This window comes from Sapajus apella, unplaced genomic scaffold (assembly GCF_009761245.1).
Source record: "Sapajus apella isolate SASKATOON/1434 unplaced genomic scaffold, GSC_monkey_1.0 scaffold118, whole genome shotgun sequence".
Classification (NCBI taxonomy): domain Eukaryota; kingdom Metazoa; phylum Chordata; class Mammalia; order Primates; family Cebidae; genus Sapajus; species Sapajus apella.
Genome location: NW_022437058.1, coordinates 4,823,150 through 4,842,160, shown reverse-complemented (window position 1 = coordinate 4,842,160; position 19,011 = coordinate 4,823,150). Strand labels below are relative to the sequence as shown.

The window sequence follows — 19,011 nt, the reverse complement described above, 5'->3', positions numbered from 1 at the left end:
TATTATATACTTTATAATTGTATATATAGTGTGTATATATATACATATATTGCTTTATATATGTGTATATATACACACTATATATATGCATATATATTATATACTTTATGTATATACTATATATATAATATATATCATACTGTATATATACATATGGTATATATATGTATATATATAGTATAAATAAGAGCCCAGCCTCACACTTTGCATGTGGATATATACATAGTATATATACATAAACTAACTCAAACTGGATCAAAGGTCTAAACATAAGACTTAAAACTATAAAGGTCTTAGAAGAAAGCATAAAGGAAAAGTTTCGTGATTTGGGTTTTGCAATGATTTCTTGGATCAAAGACACCAAATGCACAGCCAATAAGAGAATAGATAGATTTAATCAAAATAAAAGTGTTTTGTGCATCAAAGGATACTATCAATAGAGTGAAAAGGCAACTCATGGATTGCAAGAAAATATTTGCAGATCATACATACATATACAAGATCAATATCGAGAATATATAAAAAACTGCCACAACTTGACAACAACAAAAGATACAAACGAGATGATTCAAAACTGGGCAAAAGATTTAAGTAGATATTTCTTCAAAGAAGATACATAAATGCATAAGATGCTCCACATGACTAATCACTAGGGAAATTTAATTCAAAGCCACAATAAGATATCATTTTACATCCATTTTAATGTATATTATCCAAAAAAATAAGTAACAAATGTTAATGAGGTTGTGGAGAAGCTGGAACACTTATGCATTGCTGGTGGGAATGTAAAATAGTGAGGCTGCTGTGGGAAACAGTTTGGCAGTTCCTCAAAAATTTAAAAATCAAATTACCATATGATCCAGCAATTCCACTTCTAGATAGGTATATACCTCCAAAGAACTGAAAGCAGGCACTCAAACTATTACTAGCACATCAATGTTTATAGCAGCATTTCACAGTAACTAGAAGGTAGAAACAATCTAAACATCCATCCATGGCAAATGGACCAACAAAAGAGGACATATAAATACTAGGGAAGGTACTCAGCCTTAGAAAAGAATAAAGTTCTGATATATGCTACAATATTAATGAATCTTGAAGAAACTGTGCCGAGTAAAATAAGCCAGATACAGAAAGAGAAATACCGTGATTCTACTTATGTGAGGTACCTAGAGTAGTCAAATTGTAGAGACAAAGTGTAGTGATGGTTGCCAGGTCTGGGCATAAAAGGATTGGGGAATTATTGCTTAATAGGTATAGATTCAGTTGGTAACATGAACAAATTCCATTGGGAAGATGAAAAACAATGTCTGGGACACAGATGGTGGTGATGGCTTCACAACAATGTTAATGTGTTAAGACTTAATACCACTGAACCGTATATTTTAAAATGGCTAAAATGGTAAGTTTTGCTATGTATATTTTACTTCAATAAGAAAGCCAAAATTATTAATGCCCCAAATAGAGAGATGAAGTAGAGGGTGCCTCCCATGTTAACCAAAATGATTTCTCTTTTAGGCAAAAAGGATAAACATTTTCTTATGAGAGTTTTTTGTTTGTTTGTTTTTGGTATGTCAAGTCTCTTTAAATGTTTGGCAAAATGTTGAAGTTCATACGATGGGATAATTTTTTCAGTCACTTTTTAATTTACATGCATTATTTGCAACTTCTGGCTTTAGGCGGTCAAGAAAAATGTCCAAGGGGCACTAGGACTGTTAACATTGGGAGCTAATTCTGAATATTGTCTAAAGATGTTGTTTAGGGGGATAGTTTCTTGAATTTAAGCTAGCTTTAGCTTAATAATATTTTAAGGATGCAATATTTGAGTCAAAATTGTGCTTGAGGTATCCTCATACCCATCAAACGGACTACTGAATGGTAGGAATATTTTGATATTGTTGTTTTCAGATACCTGTTAAATGAACAATTGCTGCTCTCTCAGTTATAATCCACAGTTACTATCCTGGAGCCCTGCTGATATAATGGTAAGGCATTGTAAAGGGAAAGCAGTGTATAATCTAAGATTATATCTCCATTGCAGGTCTTTCTTAAAGAGAACCCAATCCCTCTCTCCCTGCCAGGTGCACAAAGGAATTTACCTTCTGTTCACAATGACAACCTGGTGGGGCTCCTGGAGGTAAAATTCATATAAGTGTGAGAGGATCCGGGCTCTTAACATGTGGGAGTGGAACCAAATCTTTTAATGTGCTTATTTCTGTTTACCTAAAAGTAAGAGGTTGGGCTGGGCACTGTGGCTCACACCTGTAATCCCAGCATTTTGGGAGGCCAAGGCAGGAGGATTGCTTGAGGCCAGGAATTCAAGACCAGCCTGGGCAACACAGTGAGACCTCCATCACTACCAGAAAAACCCACAAAAATAATTAGCCAGGCATGGTGGTGCATGCTGTAGTCCTAGCTAATTGGGAAACTGAGGTGAGAGGATCACTTGATCCTAGGAGATCAGGGTTATAGTGAGCTTTGATTGCACCATTGCACTCTAGTCTTCCAGCCTGAGACACAGAGCAAGATCCTGTCTCTCCAACAACAACAAAGGAAAGTAACAACAGCTGCCCAAAAGACTCAGACCCAAGAAACCCTGGATATGAACTCTACATGGACTTTATTAAAAGCAAAAAAGGGAGACAAGGAGTGAGCTGATACAAAGTTATTTGTCAGGAATTCTCATTTGTTATAGAAATAACATTGATTAGTGATTGGCTGTACATTGCTAAGTCTAGGGTGTGGGTCATCATGTCCAGTATGATGTTATTAAGTTAATTTATAGCTACTTGTGGCAATAGCAAGCAGTTTCAAGAGATGAATACATAGCTCAAAATGACTTCTGTCTCATTTTAATGTCTCTCTGGGCTTGATAATTTAAAAGGACTGGCATTCCTCTGTTAAAAGTTATTTTATTTTCTCATTTTCTATCAATATATCCTGTTCAGTGAAATATCTATTCATTCCTTTAGCCCATTTTCTAATTGCATTGTTTTGTTGTTGTTGTTGTTGACTTTTGAAAACGTTAAGAATATTCTAGACATAAGTTCCTTTTCAGATATGGTTTCTAAGGTGTGGTTTGCAGTTTTCTCCTAGTTTTTACCTTGTCTTTTCATTATGTTAACAGGCTCTCATGAAGAGCAAAAGTTTTAAATTTTGATAAAATCCAATTGCTAAATTATTATAATTGATTCTGCTTTTTGGTATCACGTCTAAGAATTATTGATCAAGTCCTAGGTCCTGAAGAATTTTTCATTAAATTTCATATTTTTACATTGAGATCTGTGATCCTTTTTTGAATAAAGACATGAGGTTAGACAGGCTTCGATTGTGTCCTGGCTTAGTATGACGGGAGACACCTCCACTTGCTTCCTTTCCTCTGGACAGCCCTCAGCCCCTCAGTCTCTACATCATCTCAACATGGCCGCCCACAGGCCAGAGTGTCTACATGGGCGCCGCCATACTGGCGCCCAGCCTAAGCCACTGAAAAGGGAGCGTGTTTGGCAAAGCGCCATGTTGACTACTGGCAACCTTCGGCCAAGGAGACTGCTGAGCGCGCGCACACCCTAGCAGCGCTGTAAGAAGTCCTGCTGGGCCTGGGAGGCATTAAGAAAAAGGAAGTGGGTCCCGTTCAGGTTCTTGCGACTGTAGTCACCTCACGAACAAATGACCACTGACCTGAGAAAACGTAGGTGAGAGGCAGGTTAGTGGTGGGATGGCAGCATCTGTGGACTGAGCAAGAAGAATCTCTGATGTCTGTGGTGAGTCATCCGGGCAGTGATGGGGACCGTCAATGGATGGAATAGTGGGAGTCAGAGCGATCTCTTGAGAGTGAATCTGAGGGAGGAGTGAGGGTGGACTGGGGGGTCTTTGGTGGTGAATCTGCGGGCGGAGTGAGGGCGGATTGGGGGGGTCTCTGGTGGTGGATCTGCGGGCGGAGGGAGGGCGGATGGGGGGGTCTCTGGTGGTGGATCTGCGGGCGGAGTGAGGGCAGACTATGGGGTTGTGGGGGAGGATGACAGGGGACTCAGGAGGGATATGAAGAATGAATGATGTACATCTTAGCTTCCTCTTGTATATTACCGATCTGTTTACAGTTTCGTTTCTATGTCACTATCATGATATATTTTGCTAAATATTTAAAGAATATATTACCATAGAATTGCATGTTTCCATTTCCATTTTGTTCTCTTTCATATCCAGACTAGCAGCTCCTTTATCATTACGGTTACTATATTTATATATCATTCATTCTTTCGCCCTCGCTTTAGAAAGAAGCGGGCCGGGCGTGGTGGCTCACGCCTGTAATCCCAGCACTTTGGGCCGCTGAGGCGGGCGAATCACGAGGTCAGGAATTCGAGACCAGCCTGGCCAAAATGGTGAAACCCCCGTCTCTACTAAAAATACAATTAGCTGGGCGTGATGGCGGGCACCTGTAATCCTAGCTACTCGGGAGGCTGAGGCAGGAGAATCGTTTGAACCCAAAAGGTGGAGGTTGCAGTGAGCCCAGATCGCGCCATTGCACGCCAGCCTGGGCGACAGTGCGAGACTGCGTCTCAAAAAAAAAAAGAATCACGCGTCTGAAAGGTTTATCTATTTTGTTGGACATTTTGAAATACTGGCTCTTGGTTCTTTAATACTCCTACTCTTTTAATATTAAGTTTTTTCTCTTTTTCTTTTTAGGTACTTTCTATTTTTCCCCACATTTTGATGTAATTTGCTGTTCTTTCCCTTATTTTCTTAAGTTTAATGCTGGATACAGTTAATGTTGTAAAGTTTCTTTAACTACATCTTTATGAAACGTATAAATTCATCTTGATGTTTCCCTTTGATTCTTAGTTATTTAGGAGAGTTTCTTTATTCCCAATAGTTTCTTCATTCCCAAATTATTACAGTATGTTTTAGCTGGGTTTTTTTTATTGTATTGTATTGTCAGAAAATGCAGACTATCAAGTCTCAACTTTTAACAAGTTATCAAGATTTTCCTTGAAGCCAAGTTACTCAATGAACTTTGTTCAACAGATATAAGAGGAAAAGTATATTTTGTTGTATGGGGTAAAATTATCTTTAATTAAGTCTTGTTTGTTTGTATTCTTCAAATCTTTATCTTTCCTAATTTTGATCTACTTGTTTCATACTCTGGAAGAGATGTAATAAAAATCTCTTACTTTAACAGTTCACTTGGCAGTTATATGTGTTTTTTTGCTAATTTTATTTGTGTGTCTGAGGGACGGGCATACATACACCTACGGTTAATGGACTTTTTAATCCTTTTTCATTTATTAAATGCTATTATTATTATAGGATCCCTTTTTTCACCCAAAAAGAAGAAAGAAAAACACTTTTTAACATCGAATTCCACGTTGATACACGGCCACCCGTTTTTACTTTTATTGCATTTGGATGATGTGTCTTTGCCCAGAGCTTTATTTTGTATCCATATCTGTTTCTATGTTAGATTACCTATTTGTTTACAATAAGATACCTTTGTTGTTTTCAAATCCAACTTATAGCCTCTGTTGATAGAATTTTACCTCTATTTATTGTAATAATGATTTATCTGATTGTATGCCTTCCATTTGATGTTCACTATTTAGCTCTTTTTATTTTCTGCCTTTTCTTTATATATTTTGATTGGATGGATGAATTTCTGCTCAGTGTTTCAATTCTGCACCCCATTTTTTTCTGTTTTTTCCTGAGATTATTAGGAATGTTTTATCGTAGGATATTATTTTCTCTTTAGTGGCCTCTTTATCACATTGTCACATTGTCCTTTTTTGTATTTATATATATTTTGCAAGAATTATTACTGAACAGTGTTTTCCTATTGAAGATTTCTCGTGAGATTCATTTCACATTTATTTGGACTACTTCTTTCGGTATTTCTCTCAAAGATATAGATACTCTGCAAGTGCTTTTATTTCTGAAAATGTCTCTCTCGCCCTGGCAGAAGAGTGGTCTTTCAGTTGCTATTTCTGACATCATTTCATTTTCAGTACTGCAAATGAAGAGTTTTCTTATTTCCTTCATTCTTTCTCTGTGAATAGTCTGGTTTTCCACACTTAGATTAGAAGTGTTTTCTATTTATAAATTTATCCTATGTATTCAATAATTTCCCCAGATTTGTTTGTTGATTGAGTTCCTGTTTGCGTGTGTGGAGGAGTTTATGGCCTAGTTTTGTCAGCGGTGGGAGATGTGTTTGTGTGCTAAGGCCCCAGTGCAGGTACAGGTGTGCCTAGGACTGGGACTCTTAGGAGGTCTGACGGAGATACAGGCATGGAGGCCAGTGGTGGGGACATGGGATTGATTGGTAGGGAGCCAGGACCGTTAGAGTAGAGGAATTGAAGGCTCTCTGATCAGGAATTGAAGGATGAATGATTCAGGGCTCATGGGCAGCAAGGCATGGGAATCAGTGAATCTGAGATTTCATTAATGGCTTTGGGAGTAGAATCACTGGGTAGGAATTGACACTTAGAGCAGATTAAAGAGTGAGAATGAGGAGTTAGGTACCCGGGTTGGTGATAACTTAAAGGGCCTGTGAAATCAGATAGTATGGTAATGTAATAGAACAGTATGTCCTTTGGATATTTTATAAAGTAGTTAAGCAATCCACAATTATTGAATATTTAAATGTTTCTAATCTTTTTTTTTTTTTTTTTGACAACCACCATGTTGGATGATCTAATCTTTCTTTTTTATAAACCATGTTATGGTAAAACTTTTGCACTTAAATCTTTGTACAGTATGCAATGGGATGATATTTTAATGTTGTAGCTCTAGAAATAAATTTTTGAGTAAGGTGCATGGGCACTAACTGATGTATGTGTCCATGTGTGACACTGGTACACTTCCGCCTCTCATCTGTACCTCTGCCCATCTGTTTTCTCAGATCTCTGCCCCTTTGTCCGAAGAGCCAAAAATGACCAAGTCCTTGGTGAGTTCTTATTTGTTCATCTATTTATTTGTTGCTTTCTTTTACTTTTAGTGGATTTAGGAGACATCTAACAATCCCTATAGTAAGATGACAAGACTAGATAAATAAAAACTAAGATCAGAGAAAATGAAGAAGAGACTGTCAACCCAGGTCAAATTTAGAATATATGGTCTTACATGGTTATGAACTTTGAACTGTTAAATTGTCTCTGCTCTTCCTGAAAGACATAGCAATAATGGAAATTGGATACATGGTTTATATTATGAACAAGTAATTTATCATGGTTCTTGATGTTTGAGAAATTTTTTGAGAGATCTTCAGGTGGATGATGACAGAACAGTCTTCAACAGTAACCCTGTTGAAAGTGCACCAACAGGCCAGACTCGGTGGCTCACACCTGTAATCCCAGCACTTTGGGAGGCCAAGGTGGGTGGATCGCCTGAGGTCAGGAGTTCGAGACCAACCTGGCTAACATGGTGAAACCCCGTCTCCACTAAAAATACAAAATTTAGCCAGGCATGTTGGTGGGCACCTGTAATCCCAGCTACTCAGAAGGCTGAGGCAGGATAATTGCCCGAACTTGGAAGTTGGAGGTTGCAGTGAGCCGAGATTGTGCCATTGCACTTCAGCCTGGGCGACAAGAGCGAAACTCTGTCTCAAGAAAGAAAAAAAGAGAGAGAGAGAGAGAGAAGAAGGGAGGAAGGGAGGAAGGAAAGGAGGGAGGGAGGGAGGGAGGAGGGAAGGGAGGGAAGAAAGGAGGGAGGAGGGAAGGGAGGAAGGGAGGGAGGGAGGAAGGAAGGAGCACTAACAGTTTTTCTGTTTTTGTCTTAGAGAAAAGTGCTTCTGACACTTTACTTGCATTTGAATTCAGATTCTGATTTAGTAGATATGGGATGGAATATGAGAATTTTTTATTTCTCACAAATTTCCACAGAATATCAGTGCTCCTTGTCCAAAGACTACTTTCTGAAACAATCTTGTTGAGGTTTTATCATGAATGGGAGTTGAATTTTGTTAAATGCTTTTTCCGTACCAACTGATGTGATCATGTGATTTTACTTCTTGAGTTTGTTGGTTTGGTAGAGTACATTGATTGATTTTTGAATATTGAACCAGCCTTGCATCTGTGGAATAAACTCCACTTGATTGTGGTATATACTTTTAAATTATTTATATTTACTTTAAGGATTTTTGTATCATATTTATGAAGGGTATCACTCTTTCTTTTTCCTTTTCTTTCTTTTCTTTTCTTTCTTTCTTTCTTCTTTTGGTACTATTTCTGGTTTAGGTATCAGGATAACCCTGGCCTCATAAGTTGGAATGTGTCCTTTTATATTGATTATTCTGCGAGAAATTGTGGATAGTTTGTGTTTTCTTTTTCTGTACTTTGTCCAATTTTTGTGTCAGGGAAATCATAGCCTCACATAATAAACTGGGAAGTATTCCCTTTTCTCCTGTTTTCTGGGGAAAAAAACTGTATAGAATTGATGTTAATTATGTTAATTCTTTAAATAGTTGGTAGAATTCTCCAGAGAAACTATCTGGGCCTAAAGATTTCTTTTTTGGAAGTTTTAAGATTAAAAGCTCAGTTTCTTTAAGAGTTATAGGGCTATTCACATTGTCTATGTAATATTGAGAAGGTTGTGGTAGTTTGTGTGTTTTCAGGAACTGGTCTCTTTCATCTAAGCTGTCAAATTTATATGTGCAGGGTTGGTGGTGGCTGTCTTAGTCAGCTCAGGCTGCCATAACGGAGTACCATAGAGTGGGTGAACTAGACAACAAAAATTTATTGGAAGGCTGGAACTCAGAGATCAGGGTGCAAGCATGGTCAGGTTCTGATGAGGGCTGTCTTCCTGGCTTGTAGATGGAAACCTTCTCACTTATGCTCACAGGCCTTTCCCCAGTGACTGCCTGCCTGCCTATGGAGAGAGAATCTCTCTCTATAAGGCCACCTGTCTTATCAGATTAGGACCCCTACCTCATTTAACCGTAATTACTTCTTAAAAGCCCTATCTCCAAATACAGTTACATTAGGATTTAGGGCCTAAACATGAATTTTTGGAGGACACACCTCAGTCCATGTGTTCTTTTATATTGATTATTCTGCCAGAGATTGTGTATAGTTTGTGTTTTCTTGGCAGTAAGATATAGCAGTGAAATATTTTCTATTTATCAATATTTTTATTCTTTCTATCGTTCTTTCTTCCTGATGTGACAGGTTCTTTTATCATTTTTGTTTGTTTACTGCATGTTAATTTTCTATTGCTGCTGTAATAAATTATCACAAATTTAGTTCCTTAAAATAACACATTTTTTTTTTACAGTTCTATATTTTAGAAAGCCAGCATGGGTCTCACTGAGCTAAAATCAAGGTGTCAAGAGGACAGTAGTCCTTTCTACAGGGTGTAAGAAAGAATCTATCTATTTCTATTTTCTATGGCTTTTCTAGCTTCTATTGGGTACTCATATTTCAGTTTGTGGCCCCTTCCTCCAACTTCAAAACCATCAACATTGTATCTCTCTGACCACTCTTTTGTAATTGCATCTTTCTATGACTCTCTTTTATTGCCTCCTGCTTTAACTTTTAAAAAAATTTGTGATTATATTCAACCCACCCAGATTATCCAAGATAATTAATCTCCCTATTTTAAGGACTGTGGATTAGCCACCTATATTTGATCTGAAACCTGAATTCTCTTTTGCCATGTAACCTAACATATTCACTGTAAGATTTATTCTCTGTAAGGTTGATTGCCAAGTTTAAAATGAGGAAACTGAGGCCTGCATGAGAACAATTATACACCAATTTATTCGGCTCCTGGGCAAGGTTCTGTGGTCCCAGGGGAAGAGGCCAGGGAAGTCATGCCCGACTCTTCTGGGCGTGGGATTTTATAGGGAGGGAAGGCGCTCTGATTGGCTGTGGAGAACAGGACGTGGATGTAGTGAGCTGCTATAGGTAGGTAGGCGGGATTTCCGGTGAGCGGGCTGGATGGGACCATACACTATTGGGCAGGTTTTGTGGGGGCTTCTTTTAAATTTTGGCGGGGTTTTTCCAACGGCTGGCTAGGTGCCAAGTGCAGAGTTTAGTGTTGAGTGCAGAGGTGGGCGTGGCGAAGCTAAATGCTGAGTGCAGATTCTGGTGACGTAATTTCAGGCATGGCGAGGGATGGGCGTGTCTGAGCTCCCAGCGAGGCAACCGGCCTTACATTCACAATTTCTGGGAACTAGGATGTGAACATCTTTGGGGAGCCATTGTTCTTAGTATCACACACTGTTATTCAATTTGTTTTTCTCCCATAGGTGATGTGTAGTTTCTCTCTGAATGCTTTCAGCATTCTTCTTTGTCTGTAGTTTTCAGATGTTTACTATGATTCTTTCTTAGTGCGAATTTCTTTGGTTTTATCCTTTTTGGGATTTGTTCAGCTTCTATCTGTAAGTGTATATCTTTTTGGAAGTTTCAGAAATTTTCATTCATCATTTCTTCAAATTCTTGTTCAGCCCCCATTCCTTTCTCTTCTTTTTCTGGAACTCCACTAAGACAAATGTTAGATTTTTTGTTATTGTCCCACATGTCTCTGAGGTTCTGTTCATTTTTTTCTCACTCTGTTTTCTCTCCATTCTTTAGATTAGATCATTTCTATTTTATTTTCAGGTACTCAGAATAGTTCTTCTGTTGTCTCCATTATTTTGAGCCCATCTATTGAGTTTTAATGTTGGTTATTTTTTTTAGTCCTAAAATTTTCATTTAGTTTCTTCACCTCTTCTCTTTTGTTGAAATTTTTTTCAATTATTTCAAGTGTGTTCATATGCTTGTTAAAACATTTTTATGAGGACTACTTTAAAATCCTTATGAAATGATTCCAATACATACATCAGTTCAGTTTTAGCATCTGTTGATTGGTCATTTCCTTATTCAAGTTGAGGTTTTTCTGGTTCTTGGTTATACAAACGATTTTCTAATGTCTTGTGGAAACCTTGGGCATTATGAGACTCTAGATCTTATTTGAGTCTTTTCTTTTAGCAGGCGTCCTCTGGGCCAGTGGGGAATTGGGGAGCCTTGCTGTATTACTGCCAGGTGGGTGTGAATTTGCAGGTTCCCTGCTTGAACTCTAACGACAGTTGTTGGGGAGAAAGACACCTCATTACTGCTAGGTGGGATTGATAGTTTGGGCTCCCCAGTAAGCTTCTGGTGACATCACCTTGTCTGAAAGAAGGAGAGGGTACCTTGTTTCTGCTCTTCATGCTGTCTTCTCTGATATTGTTAGGGTGGATGGGGCCTAATTACCTCTCAGAGGGATGAAGGTCTTGGATTTTCACTTGGCCTCCTCTCACACCATACCTGTGGTGATGGGAAGAGTGTCTCATTACTGCTAGGTAGGAATGAAAGTCCAGCCCTGATGTGGCTCCCACTGGCATGGCAGGAAAGCTACCCAGTACCACGGTGCAGAAATAAAAGTCCCAGCTCCCCATTTGGCTTTTTCTCATCCTACCCTACTGCAGTGGAGGGACATCCCAAGAAAGCCAGGCAAATACAGGAGCCTAGGCTACCCATTGAGTCTTTGCTGATAAGAGATGAATCAAGCCCACAGTTTTTGTTGTTTTATCATCTGTGGTGTTTGGATGGAATAGGTTTTGTCTAAAAGTTTTTTTATTTTTCTCTGTTGCCCTTTTCCTGGTTTTTGGCTAAAGACAGCACTTTTTTCCGGGCCTTTTTGTATACACTTGTTGGTGTTTCTGCATTGTAGGTTTTTCGAACACCTGGTCAAAGCTGTCTATATAGGCCGAAAGATACGGAGAACTCATTACTGTTTAGTTCCCTAGTTCCTGAGGCCCCTAGCCAGGGTGCCTTTTTTTCTTTACCATTCAGAGTCTCCATATGTTGGTTTGATGAATAATGTCTTTGGTTTGTAGGTAAACTTAACAGGGTGAGTCGAGACAGCTGCATCTACTCTGTCTTTCCAGGAGTGGAATCCAGTTTATTGATTGTTAACAGAGGACTTCATACATTAAGCATAGTCTTATATGTTTTGTTCAAGTATAACTACCTCTTTGTCCTTTGCATTTTAACTTTTAAAAGTAAGTATTTCATTTTGAATGTCATGAAGGTTTTACTTATATTTACTTAGTCAAATTGTTTTTTGGGGCTTTTTAGAAAAAAAACAGTTGTCATCTACTCTCTTCACCTTCAAATTTCAGCTTCTCAAAGGTAATCACTTTGAACTCAGTTTAGTATCTTTTGCTGTTTTCTTTCATATGTCTAAATAGCATGTTTGTATTACAGTTTCTAGGCTTTCAGTTTTAAGTATTTATCTACAGACAACACAATGGAAAATAAGGAATTAGCTCTCTTTCAGACACTCAGGCCCTCAATACACACGTGCACATTTCTGATGTACCCTCCTTCTAATATGGGTATTTATTTATTTATTTATTTAGTAGTGATAGGATTCCATTATGTTGCCCAGGCTGGTCTAGAACTCCTGGGCTCAAGCGATCCACCCACCTTGGCCTCCCTAAGTGCTGGAATTACAGGCATGAGCCTAATATGGGTATATCATAATTTGGGGTAAATCAATAAGCTGTATTTTATTATGATGATTATATTTTAACAATATTCACAAGTGGGCCATATACTTTTTATGCAGTGCTTTTTGTTTTACCTGAAATTAATAAATGTCTGGCTTAATTAATTTTTTGTTTTCCATATATACATGTACGATATATATTATATGTATCACTAATTCATCTTTCTTCCCAGGTATATAAATATCTTCTCAATATATAATAATTAAAGTAATATAAACATTAATATAGTGATTACTATATGCCAGGCACTATAAGCATTCTTTCTCTATTAACTAATTTAGTCACAATCCCTGTGAGTTATTGCTATAGTTTGGATATTTATCCTCTCCAAATCTCATGCTGAAATTTGATCCCCAGAACCAGGTGTGGTGGCTTGTGTGTAATTCCAGCTACTCAGGAAGCCAAGGTGGGAGGATCACTTGAGGCCAGGAGTTTGAGATCAGCCTAGATAATATAGCAAGACCTTGTCTCTTAAATAAATAAAAAGAAATTTTAAAAATAAAAGAGAAGTTTGATCCCCATGTGGAAGTAGGGCAGAATGGGAAGTGTTTGGGTCATGACAGATCCCTCATGAATAGATTAATGCCCTCTCTGAGGAGGTGGTGAGTTCTCAATCTTATGAGGTCCATGAGGGTTGGTTGTTGAGAAGACCCTGCTGTTGGGAACCAACACAACCCTGTACTTGGGTGCCCCGTGTCCCAGCGGTGACTAGGGAGTGAGAAAAGAAGTAAGACAGAGACTGGCCGGGCGCGGTGGCTCAAGCCTGTAATCCCAGCACTTTGGGAGGCCGAGGCAGGTGGATCACGAGGTCAAGAGATCGAGACCATCCTGGTCAACATGGTGAAACCCCATCTCTACTAAAAATACAAAAAATTAGCTGGGCATGGTGGCGCGTGCCTGTAATCCCAGCTACTCAGGAGGCTGAGGCAGGAGAATTGCCTGAACCTAGGAGGCGGAGGTTGCGGTGAGCCGAGATCGCGCCATTGCACTCCAGCCTGGGTAACAAGAGTGAAACTCTGTCTTAAAAAAAAAAAAAAAGAAGTAAGACAGAGACAAGAATAGAAGTTCACAGCATGGGTCCAGGGGTCCAACGCATTCTCACACAGGGTGATCCGCATTGGCATGGAGCTCTGGGCTCCACACGCTTTTTATTGGGTGCATTATCTTGTTAATCTTGCGGGCTGTGGGGAAGGGGGTTAAGAAGGAAGATAGCTGGGGGAAGAGCATGTGTCTACAGCATTCAATAGCAAATGTGGTTCTTCTAAGAAATACTAAGGACACTGAGTTTTTACCACCCATTGTCTATCCAGGTGCATTGGCAAAGAAGCATAGTGGATAAGGCACCGTAAGGTCTGACCACACACAATACATCAAGGGGTTTTTACCTCCCAAGCATTGTGGACACAGAGCAATCAGAATTACTCCATATTCTGAGAGCATAGGCAGAATATGTGGCATTCTGGTGATCTCTGCCCTGCAAGACTTTCCTGTCCTGTAAGCTCCCATCTGCAAAGACCCTCCCGAGTCTTGTGAGCAGAGGTTGCATTCCTTCCCAGGGTTCTTGCACAAGCCTTCTTTAAGAGACCCTCATGCAAACTCAGTGTTGGGAAGAGATGTGGGACCAAAGCAGTTTTTCTTGCTCTGCAACCACACTGCAGCGTTCCATGGTTTAAAGTGCTCTCAGATGGTCTTTACTACACATCTTTTCCTACACCCTGCTACCTCCAATTCGCTCTCTCTTTCTTCCTCTCTTGCCATATGATCTCTGCACACACCGGCTTCTCTTCCCCTTATGCCATGAGTGGAAACAGCTTGAAGGCCCTCCCCAGGTGCAGATGCTGATGCCATGCCTCTTGCACAGCCTGCAGAAGCATGAGCCAAATAAACATCTTTTTTTTTAATAAATTACCCAGGCTCACGTATTCTTTCATAGCAATGCTAAACAAAGACAGCTATCTATAATCATTATTCTCATTTCACAGAGGAGGAAATCTGTTAAGAGAGAGGTAATTTGCCCAAGATCACACAGCTCCTCAATAACAAAGCCAGGAATAAGACCCAGGCAGTTGGCTCTAGATTACATGCTATTCATTTCAGCTCTTTAAAGAAACTGCTCTTGGATTTGTCAACTTGCTCGTAGTTAGTCTCTGTCTGAACCTCAGCTACTGGCATGGGCTGTCCCTTCTGCATGATACTAGGAATTCTCTTCATGTTTCTCAAACGTTAGATCTCTTGAGTCTCAAGAAGCCAGGTAAGACATGGAAATGGATTGTCCTATAGAGTCTCCAGAAAGAACCTTGACTTTAGGCCAGTAGGACCCTTTTTGGACATATACCTCCAGAACAGTCACAAATTTGTGTTGTTTAAAGCCCAAAAAATATAGGTGGCCTGTAGAAGCCGGAAAAGTCAAGGAAATTGATATTCCCTTAGAACCTCCAGAAGGAATACAGCCCTATTGACACCCAGATACAATCCTAAGTATAAATCATTTAGGTGTCTCTAAGACTACCCTCATTTATGACAGAAACTGCAAGCCCGGGAGTCTCCAAGATCACCCTCAGTTTCAATAATTCATGAGAAGGACTTACACAACTCAGGAAAGCCATTATACTCATGCTTACAGTTCATTACAGGAAGAGGGCATGTATTAAAATCAGCCCAGGAAGAAGTGCATCAGTGCAGTATCAAGGAAAGTTTCAGGTTATTGAGTTTCTCATTAGTATTGTATTTTTAATTTCAAGGATGCTGTTGGTTTTTTTTTTTCTCAAAGGTGGAGTTTCACTCTTCTTGCCCAGGCTGGAGTACAATGGTGCAATCTCGGCTCACCCCAGCCTCCACCTCCTGCCTCATGCTCCCAAGTATCTGGAATTACAGGCATGCACCACCACATTGGGCTAATTTTCTATTTTTAGTAGAGACAGGGTTTCTCCATATTGGTCAGGCTGATCTCAAACTCCCAACCTCAGGTGATCTGCCCATCTCGGCCTCCCAAAGTGCTGCGATTATAGATGTGAGCCACTGTGCCCAGCCCCCGTCATCTAGGTTTTAAGCCCCATATGCATTAGCTATTTGTCCTATTGTTTTCCCTCCTCTCACCCCCTACCCCTCAACAGGCCCCAGTGTGTCTTTTTCCCCTCCCTGTGTCTGTGTGTTCTCATTGTTCAACTCCCACCTATGAGTGACAACACGCAGCGTTTGGTTTTCTGTTCCTGTGTTAGTTTGCTGAGAGTGATGGTTTCCAGTTTCATCCATGTCCCTGCAAAGGTCATGAACTCATTCTTTTTTATGGCAGTATAGTATTCAATGTTGTATATATACCACATTTTCTTTATCCAGTCTATTGGCATTTGGGTTGGCTCCATGTCTTTGCTATTGTAAATAGTACTGCAATAAACATATGTGTGCATGTGTCTTTATAGCAGAATGATTTATATTCCTTTGGATATATACCAGTAATGGGATTGCTGGGTCTAATGGTATTTTTGGTTCCAGATCCTTGAGGAATCCCCATACTGTCTTCCATAATGGTTGAACTAATTTACATTCCCACCAACAGTGTAAAAGTGTTCCTATTTCTCCACAACCTCACCTGCATCTTCTTGGTAGTCTTAAACACAAATCTGATCATCTTTTCTCTACGTATAAAATGCTTTAATGGCAGTCCATTATCTATTAGAGGAAGGAAGATAGTTGCATAATGTCATGCTAATATACCTCTACTGAAATTTCCTCATAAACACCTTTCCTTCACTGCATACAGGCCTCCCATTATGCAGACTAATAAGTAGTTCTCAGAATTTATCATGTATTTTTCTGCCTTTATACCATTGCTCATGCTGCTCCCTTCTAAAAATCACTTTGCCCTACTCTGCTTGCATTAAACATGTCATCTCCCAAGACTAAGCTTAAGTTTCATCAACTGTACAGAACTTAGTCTTACACTCCATGTGAAATTTTCTTCTCTCCATTTGGGGTCATGCTATACTTTGCACATCTATTATGCTCTTTATAATATCTTAGAAAATTGTTGTATCTTGAGCATATTGAAGCATATTGTGTGAAGTTGTGAAGATGTTCACTACATAAAGTTAGTAAGTATATGGCAGATAATTCCTCAGAATTACCTAAGTGTATGTCTTAAGTCTATTTTTATGGGCTGTAGTTAAAATTCAAGTTAGTTTTGAAAGTCTTTGCAGTTCTAATCTGGTCTCTTTCATTTTTATGCTACCCAGAAGCCAATTTGAAACCTGGAGAGTACCCCACAACCTGAAAGCTTTTTCTTGTTGATTTTGATTGATTTTATACATGGGCTGCTTGTAGGTGTGCCCAGGGCATCATGCACATATTTAAAGGACCCTTTTTTCTAACTTTCTCCATAATCCACCCCCACTTTCTATTGGAGAAAGTGGGAACTTCTTTGCTGTCATTCACTTAATTTGGGGTAGGGTTAGTCAACACAATCTCTACAATGCCTGCTGGAGAGGTAAGAGAGGTGCTACCTCTCTTTGAGCTAATGCAGTTGCGATGGTTGAGAGAGCTCCATTCCACCATCTTAGCAGTCACACTGTTTAGTGAAGAAGGCAAAGGATGATTCTTCTTTTGTAGTTTTCACCTGCAGTGTACTGTGGTGCAGTAAAGGATTAACTTTGCCTAGAGAGAGGTTTGGCTTTTGTATTCATCTCCTGGGAGGTAACCTCTAAATCTTTGGAATGTCCTGCAGGCCTTGCTTGGGCCATGCAAGATAATATATAACAACAATGTGATTTATGGTTGGAGCTTTAGACCGCACTGAATATTCTATGCCAACATGTGGTTTATAGTGGGATACCTTTGGCCATGCAGTATCAGCTCTGCAGGGGCAGGCGACTAAGATTAGCCACAGTGGGAATCATTCATGTCCAGATAGTCAAGTCTCAGTAAAAACTCTGGGCATCAAAGCTCAAGTGAACTTCCCTACTTGGCAATACTCCATGCGTATTATCATCACACATTATTGCTGGGAGAAGTAAGTGCTGTCCATATGGCTCCACTGGGAGAAAACCACTGGAATTCACACCTGGAACTCTCCTTGACCCTGCACTAAGCACATCTTTCCTTGGCTGATTTTAATCTATATCCTTTCATTGCAAAACCAATGTATAATGCCATAGCCATGAGTGTAATGGCTTTTCTAATTTCTGTGAGTTCTTCCAGTGAATTATGGAACCTGAGGGTGGTCTCAAGGACCCTTGACTTGGAACTGGTGTCAGAAGTACAGGTGATCCTGGGAAATCCCTCTGCTTGCAGTAGGTGTCAGAAGTGAGGGTGCTCTTGGGTACTTCTGAACTTCGTAGGTATGTATAGTCAAAAGGTCCCAGCCTGCAGTGCTGCCCTATTTCAAATTATTTGGCTAGAAAGTGTGTGCTTTGGGGAGGCCTTTTTTTGTCTGTGCCCATTGATTTTTCCAGGTTGCAAACTACTCTAGTGTTCATTTGGCAGTATGTAGGAGCTCCCTCTCTCCCTCTAAGCAATCCTAGGGAACTCACTACTGTGTTGTTTTTTAAGTCCTTAGGTTCTACTTTCTTTTCTCCACCAATGAGTCTTCTGATACATGCTTTATGTATTTTTCTAGATTTTTAGGTAATTAGCAGGAGAAATGGGGTGGAATTGCACTCTTTCATTGTTTTGTTTTGTTGTTAAAACCAGAAGCCTCAATCCTTGCTTTTAACTTGAATATTTAATGCACTTACACTTAATGTAATTACTAATATGCTTGAATTTATATACACTACCTTACTATTAGTTTTTATTTGAACTACCTATTTTTTCATTCCTTTCTTGACTTTTTATATTACATAATTTTTTTTACTTTTTTTTCCTTTGTTTACTTGTTATAATTCTTTTACTATTTATTTCTTACCCTGGATATTAAAACATCCATCTTTAACTTATTTTATCTCCCTAATAATGCTAGTGTTGTATTTGACGGGAGCGTAGAAAGTTATCACGAGACAAAAGTATGCCAGATTGCAGAGTCATTTATTATGCCGGCGACCACAGAGGACTCACGTCTCTCCAACCTGTGGTGGCAACAGGAGGGTGCCACAATTTTTTATACCCGAAAAACCACCTTGGGAGTGGGGGTGGGGGCGGGGATGGGGATGAAAAGGCTTCAGACATTCCGAGGGCTAGTGGATTCTGTAAATTACCTCCTGGGCAGAGATGAGGGTAGGGGTCTCCGGACATTCCAAGGGATGGGGACTTTTGTCATTCCGTTTGTTACTTAAGTGGTTTACAGAAGTCAAGATATACATTTGTTTACACATTATCTGGTTAAGGTGGAAATCACAGACCTTAGTTACTTATTGATGGAACTAGCTTGGGCTGCTTAGTCTGGCAATTGCTGGTAAGCAAAGGCTAGCAATTCTGGCAGTTACTGATAAGAAAAGGTAAACAGCTTTACATAGTTTTGAAGACAAACTAACAGTTCTATTTACAGAGGCCAAGGACAG

At 39.4% G+C, this 19,011-nt stretch overlaps 2 protein-coding genes across 16 annotated transcripts in view; one reads left to right on the top strand and one right to left on the bottom strand.

The window, feature by feature from the left end:
- LOC116538281 overlaps positions 1-3,515 on the bottom strand; it is a 7,925-nt gene extending 4,410 nt beyond the window's left edge. The window contains exon 1 of the mRNA XM_032260557.1: positions 3,465-3,515. Within this exon, the coding sequence (XP_032116448.1) occupies positions 3,465-3,515 (51 nt within the window). The remainder of the gene's footprint in view (positions 1-3,464) is intronic.
- Positions 1-19,011, top strand: part of ZNF484 (zinc finger protein 484) — a 432,825-nt gene that overhangs the window by 401,567 nt on the left and 12,247 nt on the right. Inside the window, exons 1-3 of one of the 15 annotated variants that reach the window (XM_032260537.1) lie at positions 3,523-3,761; positions 6,890-6,934; positions 10,959-11,009. In XM_032260537.1, the coding sequence (XP_032116428.1) occupies positions 3,753-3,761; positions 6,890-6,934; positions 10,959-11,009 (105 nt within the window). In that variant the 5' untranslated portion in view covers positions 3,523-3,752. Of the gene's footprint in view, positions 1-3,522; positions 3,762-4,544; positions 6,935-10,955; positions 11,010-11,845; positions 12,011-19,011 lie in introns of those variants that run through there. The other 14 variants (XM_032260536.1, XM_032260541.1, XM_032260538.1 and 11 more) reach the window with 14 other exon arrangements.